Source organism: Miniopterus schreibersii, assembly GCF_964146895.1.
Source record: "Miniopterus schreibersii genome assembly, chromosome: 8".
In the NCBI taxonomy this organism is placed as follows: domain Eukaryota; kingdom Metazoa; phylum Chordata; class Mammalia; order Chiroptera; family Miniopteridae; genus Miniopterus; species Miniopterus schreibersii.
In genome coordinates, this window is record NC_138109.1 from 83,335,890 (window position 1) to 83,348,623 (window position 12,734).

At 49.2% G+C, this 12,734-nt stretch overlaps 1 protein-coding gene across 1 annotated transcript in view; it reads right to left on the bottom strand.

Moving 5' to 3' along the window:
- Positions 1-12,734, bottom strand: part of SLC22A23 (solute carrier family 22 member 23) — a 140,868-nt gene that overhangs the window by 91,677 nt on the left and 36,457 nt on the right. Inside the window, exon 3 of the mRNA XM_081145314.1 lies at positions 7,853-8,007. Within this exon, the coding sequence (XP_081001440.1) occupies positions 7,853-8,007 (155 nt within the window). The remainder of the gene's footprint in view (positions 1-7,852; positions 8,008-12,734) is intronic.

The following is a 12,734-nucleotide window of genomic DNA, read 5'->3' on the forward strand; positions in this document are numbered from 1 at the left end:
AGTTGAAAAATAATAGTCATTACTGATTTGCCTTCCAGTTCAATTTTTTCTACCCAATTATAATGAACATTAACCATTATTAAAACGTTATTTTCTTACACAAAATGAATGCACTGACCCGTACACTTAGAAGCTGTAGAAATGATAAATTTTATTTTACCACAATAAGAAATGTATTTTCTTTCTAAAATATCTGACATCATAACAAGACAGTACTCTTCTAGGCAATTAAAACGTACACTTGAAATAATTTAGATTACATTAATCACTAAACCAAACTAAAGTTGTTTTGCCCCAGTTACTTCTGGCCTACTGGACAATGGCTGCCACAGCCAGTGGGCGTTTCTCAGTCCCTGTCTCCCATCAGGTGACACTCCCGTCACACCCTCCCAGCTCCCTGGTTATCAGCCTGCTCTCGGCTCTCCACCGAGCACTCAGGCTATTCCCACGCCTCTCCCTCAACTGCTTCTCCTGTCTCCACTCAGTTACTGCTCACGTTACAGAGTCTCGGGGTGATCTCAGTATTCTACCTGGACCCTAATCACCACAGTACCCAGAATGCCCCGGGCTCCTTTGGCCTCTGAGCACCCACTGCAAACAGCAAACACCTACTGTCCCACAAAACTCACGACTCGGCCGTCACGTTCCGGCAGCCCAACCAGGGCCTGTCCCGGCATCTTTACACACTAACCCGCGTCCTGGAGGCAGGAGGGCGGGTCGGTCGGCCTTCGTGGGCTCAGCATCTTGGTGTCCGGCAAGTACTCGAGGTAACCAATTGTTGGTCCCGTGGCACCTAGTCGGCCTTCAAATGTTCGCCAAGCAGATGAGTGCGGGAGAAAGAAGTCTAGTATTTCCATGAATCACCAAAACAAAACAAACTGCCTGCAGCAGAGTTTATGTGGCAGGCCAGAGACACGCAGCGGCTAACTACACCATCTGAGTTACATTTCTCTCTCTTCTCTCAGCCAAGATTTTGGTTTTTGTTAACATAAGACTTGGCAGACCAGTAATGATTTTACTTCCCACCAGATGTGTTTGGATGCTGTGAAGAAGCCTGGTGTTCCTTACTTGGTTTCAAGGTGACTGATTTATTTCCTCTCTATTTTGTATCAAAAGTGAAAAAATAAAACAACATAAAATCAGCCCAAGATCGCTCTCTTACGTCTCCTCAACCCCCTCTTCTAGTCAGCACAGCTTTCAGCTTCGTGCCTCATCCCGTCTTTCCGGGTGAGAACGGGAAATTCTGTGGAGTGTAACAGGGCTCCTAGAACAGGCCTGTGAGTCTACCAAGCAACGGCCTGGTGAGAAAGGAGACTGGAGCGAGCGGGGAGGGGTCTGGGAGGGTGACGCTGTTGACAGGAGGCTAGAACCATGGGGGAAGGGAGGCCTTGGCCATCGATCCTCCCCAGCGCGCTCTCCTCCCAGGTCACCCTGGCAGACACTTAGCGCCGTCTCACAGAAAGCAAAGACTCTCAGTGTGGGTGTGAGGACAGCATTTGGGGGCCAGCACCCCTGCTTTCGCGCCCCCCTTCCCAGAGCCATGAAATGTTCAACACTGAAGGAGGCATCCTGCTGAGCTTAGACTTCAAAAGCCACAGAATCCAAAACTGGAAGGTACAAGGAGACCAGTGGTTTTCCGTTTTGTTATTTTGTTTCTACAGCAGTATTAAATATTGTCACATAGAATCCATTTGTTTTTGTTTTCTATCCATTTTCCCCCACAAATGGTGCTAGAAAGGGATCCCACAGCTCCACAGTACACAGTCTGGAAACCCATGCCCCCAGCTTTACGGAGGGGGAGGCAGGAGCTCAGAGATAAAGCAGTTTGACAGACACAGTCAGTCCACTGCGAGCTCACACCACTGCCAGGATACCCGGGCTTCCAGATCTTTCCGCCTTCCCTTTCAGTGTGGGAACAGCCCTGTCTCCAATGAAGCACCCATGCACCACTGCAATCCCAGCCCGGGAGAAGCCACGCCCGAGGGACATGCTCCGCGTTAACAACGTCCTCCACTGTGTAGAAAAGGCGTCCAAATGCCCAACAGCTACATATTTGCTGTTTTCCCCTCTGATGTTGAGACAGGACTATCTTCAATGAATTCAAAACATCCAGCGAAATGTGCACTCAGAAGCTCACGTGTCCATTTAGGCAATATGTGTATACAGGCTCCCTTGCCGTAACTTCTGGACAAAAGAACCGTGGGTGTATGGTCCTGAGGATGCCACCCAGCCACCGCCTCTTCCTCTGCCTCAACTCTCCATTTTTACATGCAGCCTCACAAGCTCTTACAAGACATACACGCAGCTCAACTTTTTCAAAGAAAAGTCTTGCTATTAGCCCAAGTTTGGGCTAAAACTAAGTAGGAGTAGAGAGAGGTTCAATAATTTTTACTTGAAGGGCTGGTACAACTTTGAGAAACATTAGTCCTCGGTGGCATTTTCTGGCTACCTCCTGGATGACACAGTCCTCCAGTCGCAGCCAGCGATCAGCACTGCCCTGGGGAGGCCACACTCTGTCCTGTGGCCTAACACTCGCCAACCAGGAGTTCTGCCATCAGTCACCACGGCAGCTACCAGGCGCTGTGACTCCCCAGAGGTGTGGCAGGGAAGATGGGGTGGAGGGACAAATGCTTCAGCACATTTTTGCTGATACACTTACTCCTCTGCTTTTCACAGCCTGTCTGCAGGGTTACCAACATGCTTCCAGAGAACAAAAAGACCGACGAAGCCTCAATCGCGCTGACTCCCTGGCCCTCCCAGTCGGGACCTGGGTGAAACTGAAATTCTTCTGAAACCTTTTAAAAATATATAAAATCATTTGTTAAAGGCATCTGGAAAACCGTGACTCATTTCCCTGGTGGAAAAGCTCTGCCCACAGAGTCAGTCCCACAGGAAGAACAGGGTTAGGGCTGCAGGGCTTGCTGCCACTGGGAAGGCCCAGGTGTTGGAAGCTGGGGAGGCGAAGGGTGGGGAACAGAGACCTACAGGTGATGGTAACCCAGCACGCATTCCTGACGCTCCCCCCTCACCCAGATACATGCAAATATTTGCTCCCTGGAAGATGTGAAACACAAGGCAGTTCAAGCCCCATATATCTGACAGTGGCGATCTCCATTCCGCTGGCTCCACAGCCCAGCAGTCTCCGCTTCATTCAGCCCACAGCTCAGTAACTCACACATGCAGCCACCTGGTTCAGCTGATTTTTAAAAATGTACAGCACAGCTCTGATGCTTAAATAATCATGTAGAATAAAATATGTCCTGAGGAATATTAGTTCAGGAGAACATCAGATTATAGAAATATACGCAACAGGGAGAAAAAGTCACCTCACCCCAGCACATTAGAAATTACTCAACCACACGTGAGAGTCTGAAACTATGCGTGCAATGTGAGAAAGAGCGTTGCCCCACCCAGAGCAAACTCCAGAGTTTCCTGAGTCTGTTTACCAGCTAAGACTTGGCTTTGAATTTTGTAAAGTAATCAGTGACTTAGTCACCTGTGAAATTTATGGTCACTCCTTGATTATGTACAAAATTCATCCAATTATTTAAGCTATCTGGGCAGAGGGAGGGTCACTGTAATGAGAACATGAAACTTTAAGGTAGTGTCTTGTTATTAGGCCAAAAAAGCTGTTCATCTGCTCATAGTAACTGGTACAATCTCTGACAGCCAAAAGCAATGCTCATTGTTTCAAACTGGGGGGGGGGGGGCCATGTTAACGGTGGAGAAGGGGAAGACCAAGATCAAATGAAATGAAAAAGTATTTATATTTTAAAAAATATTTCTCTCCCACAGGACTTAGTACATCCAACATCAAATCAAATTAAAAAGCAATGATCTCCCATTGGCCTCTGTTGGAGAAAGACACATCTCAAACTATGCTGTTACCCTGTCTCCAATGTTATGATCTGAATTCACACCATCACAGGCACGTCTGCCTGCACTGAAATGTGGCTCTGTCTTCAGTCTTGATAAGACTTCGTTTTCATAAACAAGGAAATGTGGTCAATTCTTTCCTTGGTCTGTAGTTCCCTGTCCCTGGCCCAGCTAAGATTTTCTACCCGTTTTTTGTGTGGTTCAGCAGTAAAGAGATACAATAGGCCACTGATGTAGCCCAAGGGCACTGAATCAGCTCGGAGCCAGAGGCAGGCAGGAAACAGACCACAGCCCTGCACACACCCTCTCGGTTCCCCATCCTCTCCTGCCAGCGCACACTCAGCTCCCCTGTAAAGATTCCTGGGGAAGCTGCCAATAATCTCTGCTTTATGTCCTAACTGTGCAACCATGTCCCTGTGTTGACTTGAAGGAAACAAAAGTTTAAGGGAGAGTATTTAACTGGAATGTACCTTAGAAAAATCCCAAAGCATGAAAAAACCTCAAGCAGCCTTGCATATAAAGCACAAAACTTTCCCAAGTCAGCAGCATTTCTCAGAACGCAGAGTCCACCCACAGGCCGGCGACATAAGAAATGAACTCTGCAAAAATCATCACTTTCCCCTCCTGACTGCCAAGCCTGCAGGACTGAAAATGAATGGCATCCACCTCCCTGAGAACGTGCTGGCCTTTCCAGCACACGCATTAGGTGAGGTGGAAACCTACCACGCTGGGGGTAGAAAAAGTCCAGACCATTAAAAACGTATCTCCCAAACGATCAGTGCCCACAAGTTTTAAACTTTTCCTTAGAGTCAAGAAATACTTCAACCGAGTAATGGAGATGATGAGAATTTCCTTTAAACAAAACAAATTCTTAAGCATTAACTAAGCACACAGACTATTCTTGTGAAAACTGCTGGCAAGCACACAGATTTGGAAACTCAGTCATCTGCCCTATTGCCCAGGAGCTTGTCCCTTAACTTCTGTCAGCAGCCGTGTCTCGATCCAGGACTGACAGAGGCGCCCGCCCCAGCCCATCGGCAGCATCCTCCACAGTCGTGCCTGCCTCACAGCTGGGTGTCCTCTCCCGCCAAGCTTCGCTCTTCTGATGTCTCTCAATCTATGGCCCCTTATTTACATTATTTAACTATAATCTCAATGAGCTCTAAGTAATCACTTATGTCCTTCGCTTTATTTTAATTTTGCTATACCAGACACTATATTAGCTCAGACAGTAGGCCACTGCTTAATACTTGGAATTTTTCATTCCAGTGGTATTTGTCATGATGTCTCATGTAATTCCAATCTAAGAGATCATAACTATTTATTTATGCCCGGCTTTATTTCAGAAAAATTTAAGGTTGCTTATACAAATACACACAATCAAATAACAATTATATGATAGAAACAGGAAACGGGGACAAGGGGGAAATTAAAGTAGGAGAGTTCCGATGAAATTAGGAGAGCGCCCTAATCTGAAGCTCAACTCGTCAGGCCATACACCTGCGGGACCAGACTCCAGGCTTTCTAAGCTACCTAGGAGTCAACAGAGAGAGACGAACTCACATCAGCTGCTGAAATACTAGAGCCTGCTGGTCAAATCCAGCCCACTACCTGCTTCTGCAAATAAAGTTTTATTGGAACACAGCGACACCTAATCATTCACGTTATTGTGGCTGCGTTCATGGTACAATAGCAGAGTTAAGTAGTTGTAACAGAGACGTGCAAAGCCTAAAATAGTTACTACCTGCCTTTTACAGGAAAAATGTTTGCAGATACCTGGGTTACATGATCCTGTGCCTATGGGATAAAAGCATAGCAGCCTCCTGGGTGAGCACATTCTCTGTATGGTTCTGAGATGAAAGAGAACTTCCTACCACAAAGAGCTCACTATGTAATCTCCTGAAAAAAAAACCCTTAACTTCATTGTTATGGTAAATAAGCCAACAGGTTTCACAGAGCCAATGGCCTGATATCACATCAGTCAGTAAGATGATTCTGCGTGAGGCTGACAGGATGCAGTCTGGGGGTCCTCTCCCGATCTGGCTCCGTTCAGGAGGATCTGTGCAGAGGGTGAGTGTCAGCTCCAGGCAGCCCTTCCCCACCCTCCCTCCTAATCCCAGGCAGACACGGCTAATGTATCAGGTGTTCCTTCCAGCTGAAGTCCTCTCTGAGCTCCCTGGCAGCCTCAACCAATCATGAGCAGTTGGCATGCAAGATAAAACCGGTATGTCATCTTTGTTTGAAGGCAATTTGCCATTAGCATTCTCTGCACCAAGTTCGATGAGTACTCGGGTGGTGGGGCTGAGGTCACACTCTCTGCTAAGTTCCTCAAGTGCAGCTATTTTAGTGGCCATCCCGGGGAAGCCTTGGATCGACGTCCTCCTGCGAGAATCAGGGGCCTCACAAAGACGGCCACCTGGAGAGAAGAGCACATCACACCTGCACAGATGCAGGGCAAGTGGGTGTCTGAAAGCAGGGCCTGGGGTCTTCCCTGGAAAAAGGGTGGGGAAGCTGCCCTCCCACAGACCAGTGGGCGGGTGGGGCCAGAGGACAGCACAGGCATTTACCTGGAAACGTGCAAGCCCCACATTCGTGTGGCTGTTCAAAGAAGCAAAACCTCCAAACAGCCATGACCTTAACCCACTGACCTTGAACACACACACTCCTAGAGAACCCCCCTCAGAAGCAAGGGGTGCAAAATAAATGCAAATGAGCTGGAACCAGTTCATTGCTGGGAGGACGACAGAACTGTGGACTGTGGTTCAGGAGGTAGGCCGTGGCCTTTCTCTTTGTGGCTCTAACACTATGCTACAAACTGACTATATTTATATTCTAGATAACAGGGGAACAAATATTCAGGATACCTAGAAGTGTTATCAAGTTTTTAATAAGAAAACTTAAGAGAAGCAGAACTATTCTTATTTGACCTCCCTGGAAATTGCTACTTAATCTATAACTGACTCCTACCCATGTTGACAGAGGGAAAGAAAACAACAAAACGCCCTATAAATCAATTCTTCTTTATTCCTAACATTCTTTCCACCAGGTGACTAGAAGGCATAAAACTGGAGCATAAGTGAAAACATTCATGCCTAAAACCTGCCTCCTTCTTATGGGTTTGGGGCTGTGTTCTAGAAAACACCAACTACAGAGAAGTGAAACATGACCAGACCGGGAGGGGGAGACACAACCGACAGACACGACGGATTCATGGAGGATACTTTTCCTCACCCTACAAAGAGCAGATACTAACAAATACTGCCACTCACTCTTCCAGTACCAATGCATGGGTTCAAGTCCAGGCCACTTACGGCCACATCTGGGCACACGGGACTGTGGATGCTGTGGACTCTGCATAGCCTTACAGAGAAAAAATTAAAAAAACTCTTTTTATCTATTTTTTTCTAAGAGAGAGAGAGAAAAGGGGAAAGGGAGAGAAACATTTGTTGTTCCACTTATCACTGCTTCACTGGTTGCTTCCTGTATGCACCCTGACCCGGGATCAAACCTGCAACCTTGCTGTATCAGGACGACACTCCAACCAACTGCACTGCCTGGCCAGGGCTGGAAGAAAAACTCTTAAAGAGTCCATCAAAACAGAGACCAGTACAAAGGGTAGCAGCAGCTGGTATGCTTTTCCGGAACCCAGCACAGGGACGCCTAGTTATAAGCTGGACGTGGAGTGCACAGAACACTAACAGAAAATTCTTGGGGAATGCAAAAGCCCCCCACATCAGCTGTGGGCTGGTCCCTGCTTCTCCAAGCAGCTACACCACCTTCCACGTCCTCAGAGCGTTGTCATCACACAGGACAGACAGGGTGTTGGATGACATTTCCCAAGAAAGTGTTTTCACACGAGCTCAGTCCACTCGAGCTTGTGCTTCCAAAACATGGGCATCCCATCCCTTCCCAGAGCCCCCGGGGCAGCAACGCTGCCGCTGGTTTCTTCAGGACGGGTGTGAAGGCTCCTACTTACTTAACGCATACAAAGTGAGGATTATCCCAGCCAGGCAGAATCCTTCGAAGAACCTGAGTGTGCTGAACATGGTCACATTCACAGACAGGGCCACGGTCAGGCCGAAGATCAGAATGAAGACGATGGAACAGAGGAGCACCGGCCGCCGGCCAACCCTGTGCATGGAAAGGAAGCGTTAGGGGGGTTGCCACAGGGCGGCAATGCTGCCCAACCCAGCACCCAGCAGGTGCTCAGCAGACGCTGGGTGAGGACGGGGCTGTCCCACTCACCATGCCCACTCTGGTGAACCCAGGAATAGAGGGGCCCTCAGGCGAAATTCAGCCCGACCCCCTCGTTTTGTCGATAAAGGGGCACAGATTAAACAGCTACTGCATAATAGAACTGACACAGGAACCCAATTCCTGTTTGTAAGTCTATTTCTGAGTATATAGGAGGATAACAAAATCAATAACAACTCCCCAAAAGTAAACCTTGACACGCCCAGCATATCTTGAGAAACCCCTGACCTTTTAACTGGCTCCAAAGTCAGCACAGACGGTGAATGAAGCAGCTTCATCTCCTTGGTCAGGGCTGGTAACTAGTCAGGGGCTTGGCCTTGGTCAGGGCTGGTAACTAGTCAGGGGCTTGGCCTTGGTCAGGGCTGGTAACTAGTCAGGGGCTTGGCCTTGGTCAGGGCTGGTAACTAGCCAGGCACCTGGCACCACACACAGCCCACCAGAGCCAGGGCCAAGCCAGCTGCCAGTCTCTTTCAACTATATGATGAGAAGTCATTTTTAAACTGAACTGAGACTAAACTAAGATAGTTGGAAGTTTAAATAATGGGTGTGAACCTGAATGTGAAGCCCACCAGGCAGCAAGGGGTTGGAAGGAGCCCAGGCCTCGGTCTCTGGAAAAGGCAGCCCACAGACTCGGCAGGCAGATATCAGAGCCTGGGAGATGGGCTAACGCTAGGTGTGGCTGCTTCTAGCTGTGGCTGAGAGGTCAGAGGGGGGTCCCCGGGGTTGGAAAGTAACTGGTTCTCTACTCCTCCCTTCATAACCTCCCAGATTTTCCTTCACCAATTACTATAACCCAACCAGCTTGAACTAGAACAGCTCACAGAGAACTGGAGAGAAACTCTATTTGTCAAAGGAAGGCAATCCAGGCCTGGCAGCCCAAACACCCAGAGGGCAGCTGAATGCCTTGATCTCACCTGGACATACATGTAATAAGGTATGTACATAAAAGTGAAATGCCCAGGAAAGGCAAATAGGAACAGAAAGTAGATTGCTGGCTGACAGGGAGTGAACGTAGATACTGAGACTTCCTTCCAGCTGGTGGACATATTTACACTGGGAGTGGCGACTTCTGTACAACTTTGCAAATACTCTGAAGCTCCTGAGCTGTGCACGTCAACCAGCGAGCTTTGCGGAATGGAACTTACTCCCAGCAAGGCCGTGAGAGAATCTCAGTAGCACACGGCTGTGCTCTATGGAGATGAATGTAATTTCCAGAAAACTCGGGGGGGGGGGGGGGGGGCGGGGCTACAGGACACAATTTCATTCTGAACTTTTTAGGCTTCTAACATTCCCCATAGTGAACTCAGTTTAGTGAAATGAGGCCAAGCTATGGGACCGATGCCGGCGTAAGTCAATCGTCCTGTCGGAGGTTTTGACCATCTCCTCCCAGGGCTGGTGCTGGGGTCCTGGCCTTATCAGAAAAGGCTGCAGGTAGTTCTGTCCACACCAGGCACATTTATAGAAATAAATTTAAAATATATCTCAATTGGCCTGAAGGAAGGCAAAATCTAACATCAATTTTTATTTCCATTTGTGTCCCTGAACAGGGGTATCCATCTGTAAAATGGGGTGACCGTCCTACTTCACAGCACATTGAACCCTGAAGAGCTGGTGGTCATGAGCACAGGGCCTGCACGAGCAGGCAGCTCAGTGCTGCAGCCCTCACGGCCCCGTCCTGCAGGCCGGCATCCCTGACGCCCACCCAGCCTGGTGTGCCCTGTCCTGACATTTTAGAAAAGAGCCTCGATTTTCTTTTCACTTGTAGAAATTATTCTAATTCTCTCCTCCCAGGTGATTGCTAAAATCAGTGAGTAAACATTACTGCTAGGAACTGTGGGCAAACGTGGTCTTCACGTCAGAGTACTTGGTCTTGAGTCCATGCCCACAGCTTATAAACCACGTGCATGGCCACGAGAAAGGCCCCCCGCTTGTCCGGTCAGTGCTAACCTACAGGGCTGCTGTCAGGGTAGGAAGTGCAGGTGATTCAGCATATGGTAAACAAGGGTAGTCACAGCCCTGAGTTTCTGTGTGGACTGGCTCCCGCAGAGCAGAGCCCCATTAGTGAGGGGAAGGCTGTATCCGTGAGGCTCTGGGGGGCCCAACAAGGCCCTCATGGGTGTCCACATCCTAATGTCAGAACCTGCAAACATGTTACCTTTCGTGGCAAAGGGGCTCTGCAGATGCGATTAAGGTAAAGGACCTTGCGCAATGGGCGATTATCCAGGTGGGTCTGATCTAGCAAATGGACCACCTCTCCTGGCTGCAGGGAACTGGAGAGCTGGCGGTGTGGGGAGTATCTGACTGGCCTTCGCTGGTTCTGAGGCTGGAAGAGGGGCCATGAGCCAAGGAATATGTGCAGCCTCCAGAAGCTGGAAAAGGCGAGGATCTGGGTTCTCTCCTAGAGCCCCCAGGAAGCAGTGCGGCCCTGCGGCACCGACTGAGCCAGTGTGGACTGCAGAACAGCAAGTTAGTTTATTTAAGCTGCAGAACACGTGCAGTGGTCACAGCGGCCTAGAGAAGTGCAGCAGGGTCTCAGCGGGAAGCTGATGTCCTGCTCAAAGGAAGTAATCTGAGGGGGTTTTAATAAAGGGGTTATTTGCAGAAGGGTGGGTGAGTGTGAGGGAAATCCCGGGGATACCCACAGCAGGAGCTTGGAGGAAGATGGCCATGGGACTCAGAGAGAGAGGCTGTGTGTGAAATCCCGAGGGGGGGAGGCAGGCAGCCCTGGCAACCCTGCCGAGACTAAACTGGGAAATAAAATGCCCCACCTCACCCTCCTCTGTCCCTCAGACCTCCAGGTGTTCCCCCTCTAGCCCCCCACCTACCTGCCAGGCTGGGTCAGACACTAGAGGTCAAGGGGTCCTCTGGTGCAGCCCAAAAAGGGGGTACAGGGTCCCTGGGGTGAGGAATGTGACCATCTAGCAAATCAACCAGCCAGGGAGGGGTGAGGTCATCCTGCAGAGCCACTGCCAGGGCTGTTCCCTCAGCACAGAATGTATGTCCTCAAACAAAATGTGTGTGGAAAACAGTACCTTCCTAAGGGATAGAGCACACAACCTAACATTTATCATGTGCTGACTGCAGCCTTAGAGAGCTCACCCCGGCTCCACAACTTCCCCACACGCCGGACTCGGGCCAGCAGCTGTGAGTTTGCAGTTCCCACTAAATGTGTCCGTTTCCTTTTCAGTGAGGCTCTCGGGGAGCTCTGTGCCAAAAGTTAATATCCTCCGGGGGGGGAACACCAAACTCTGCAACTGCAGCGAGGCCCACTCAAATTTTCAGACAGCCACAGCGCAGAGCTCCCCGCCCCTACCCCGGGCACCCACACCACCCCCACAGCCTCAGCAAAGCAACTGCAAAGGAGGGGTCTGAAACTTGGGCTGGTTACTCCAGAAAGAGGACCCCAAAGTATTCCACATCCTGTCCCTAGGCCTGGTGTGTGATCAGGGAGGCCAAACAGCATGCGTGTGTAAGAAGAACTCACAAAACAACTGCTACACAATTTAAACCCCTTACAGACTGATATTTACACAAGCCCATATCTGCTTTCCCTACAAATTCCCTGAATGAGGAAACTAGCACCGGAGTCAAACTGCACCTCTTTAGAAGGAAATGATGTGAATTATATGAATGTATCTTCCTAACCTACCTCAATGCTGATTTCTGGGAAACAAAAGCCCTTATGGTGAAAATATTGAGATTAGAGTATCTTTTAGATCAGTACCGTTTACTCTAAAACCTTTAAGCTCAAGTATTTGGTTAAAAAACAACACCCTGCAATTGTCCCACCGGCCAGCCCCCCAGGGGGCCTTCGCCCAGCTTTCCAGAGGCCATTCACAGCTTCTCTGTTACTGTCCCCCGGGAATGTGTCCTCAAGAAACATTTACAAATGATGACTAAGTGAATTCTGGACATACAGGAAATCACGCGTTAGTGCCAGGAACTCCCAAATAGTCACTAGCTTTTGAAAAGAAATTTGCAACACTTGAAAGTGGTGTCTGAAAGCCTCCGGGCTCCACCTGCCGCTCTGTGCCCCAGGCTCCCGCCTTGGCCAGCTTTCTCAGCTAAGCAGCCTATCATTCCTGGTCCTTAGTGTGTCACTGGGTCCAAGATGTCCTTATTCACACAAAAAAGTGCCTTTAAAGATAGAAGAAGGTTGAGGGGACAGCTAGCCCCGCCTGTCTCCAGGAGCAGTCATGTTACTTAAAAGCCTTGTCAACAGCGGGCAGCTGCCTCCCTGCTCGGACGTGTCGCTGCCAACGCGCCTGCCCGTGACCACAGAAAGCCTGAGATGGAAGTGTGGTGGCACCCTTGTGGCCCTGAGCTACGGGGCTTGGTCCCAAACCCTGGCTCTCCAACTGGAAAGCTGAGTGAACTGGGGGATTTTACTGAAACTTCTGTGCTTCTGGTTTTCCACGATAAGACAGAGGTGATAATAGTATCTACCTAACAGGGTGCTGTGAGAATGGAATATTTTCACGTCTGGAAATACCCAGCAACAGTAATCAGTCAGTAACTGTCAGCTGCACTGGTGCTGTTATTACCATTCCCATATCTGCTCCCATCCCCCTCCCACCTCATCACTTCGTTCTGAACCAGGCACT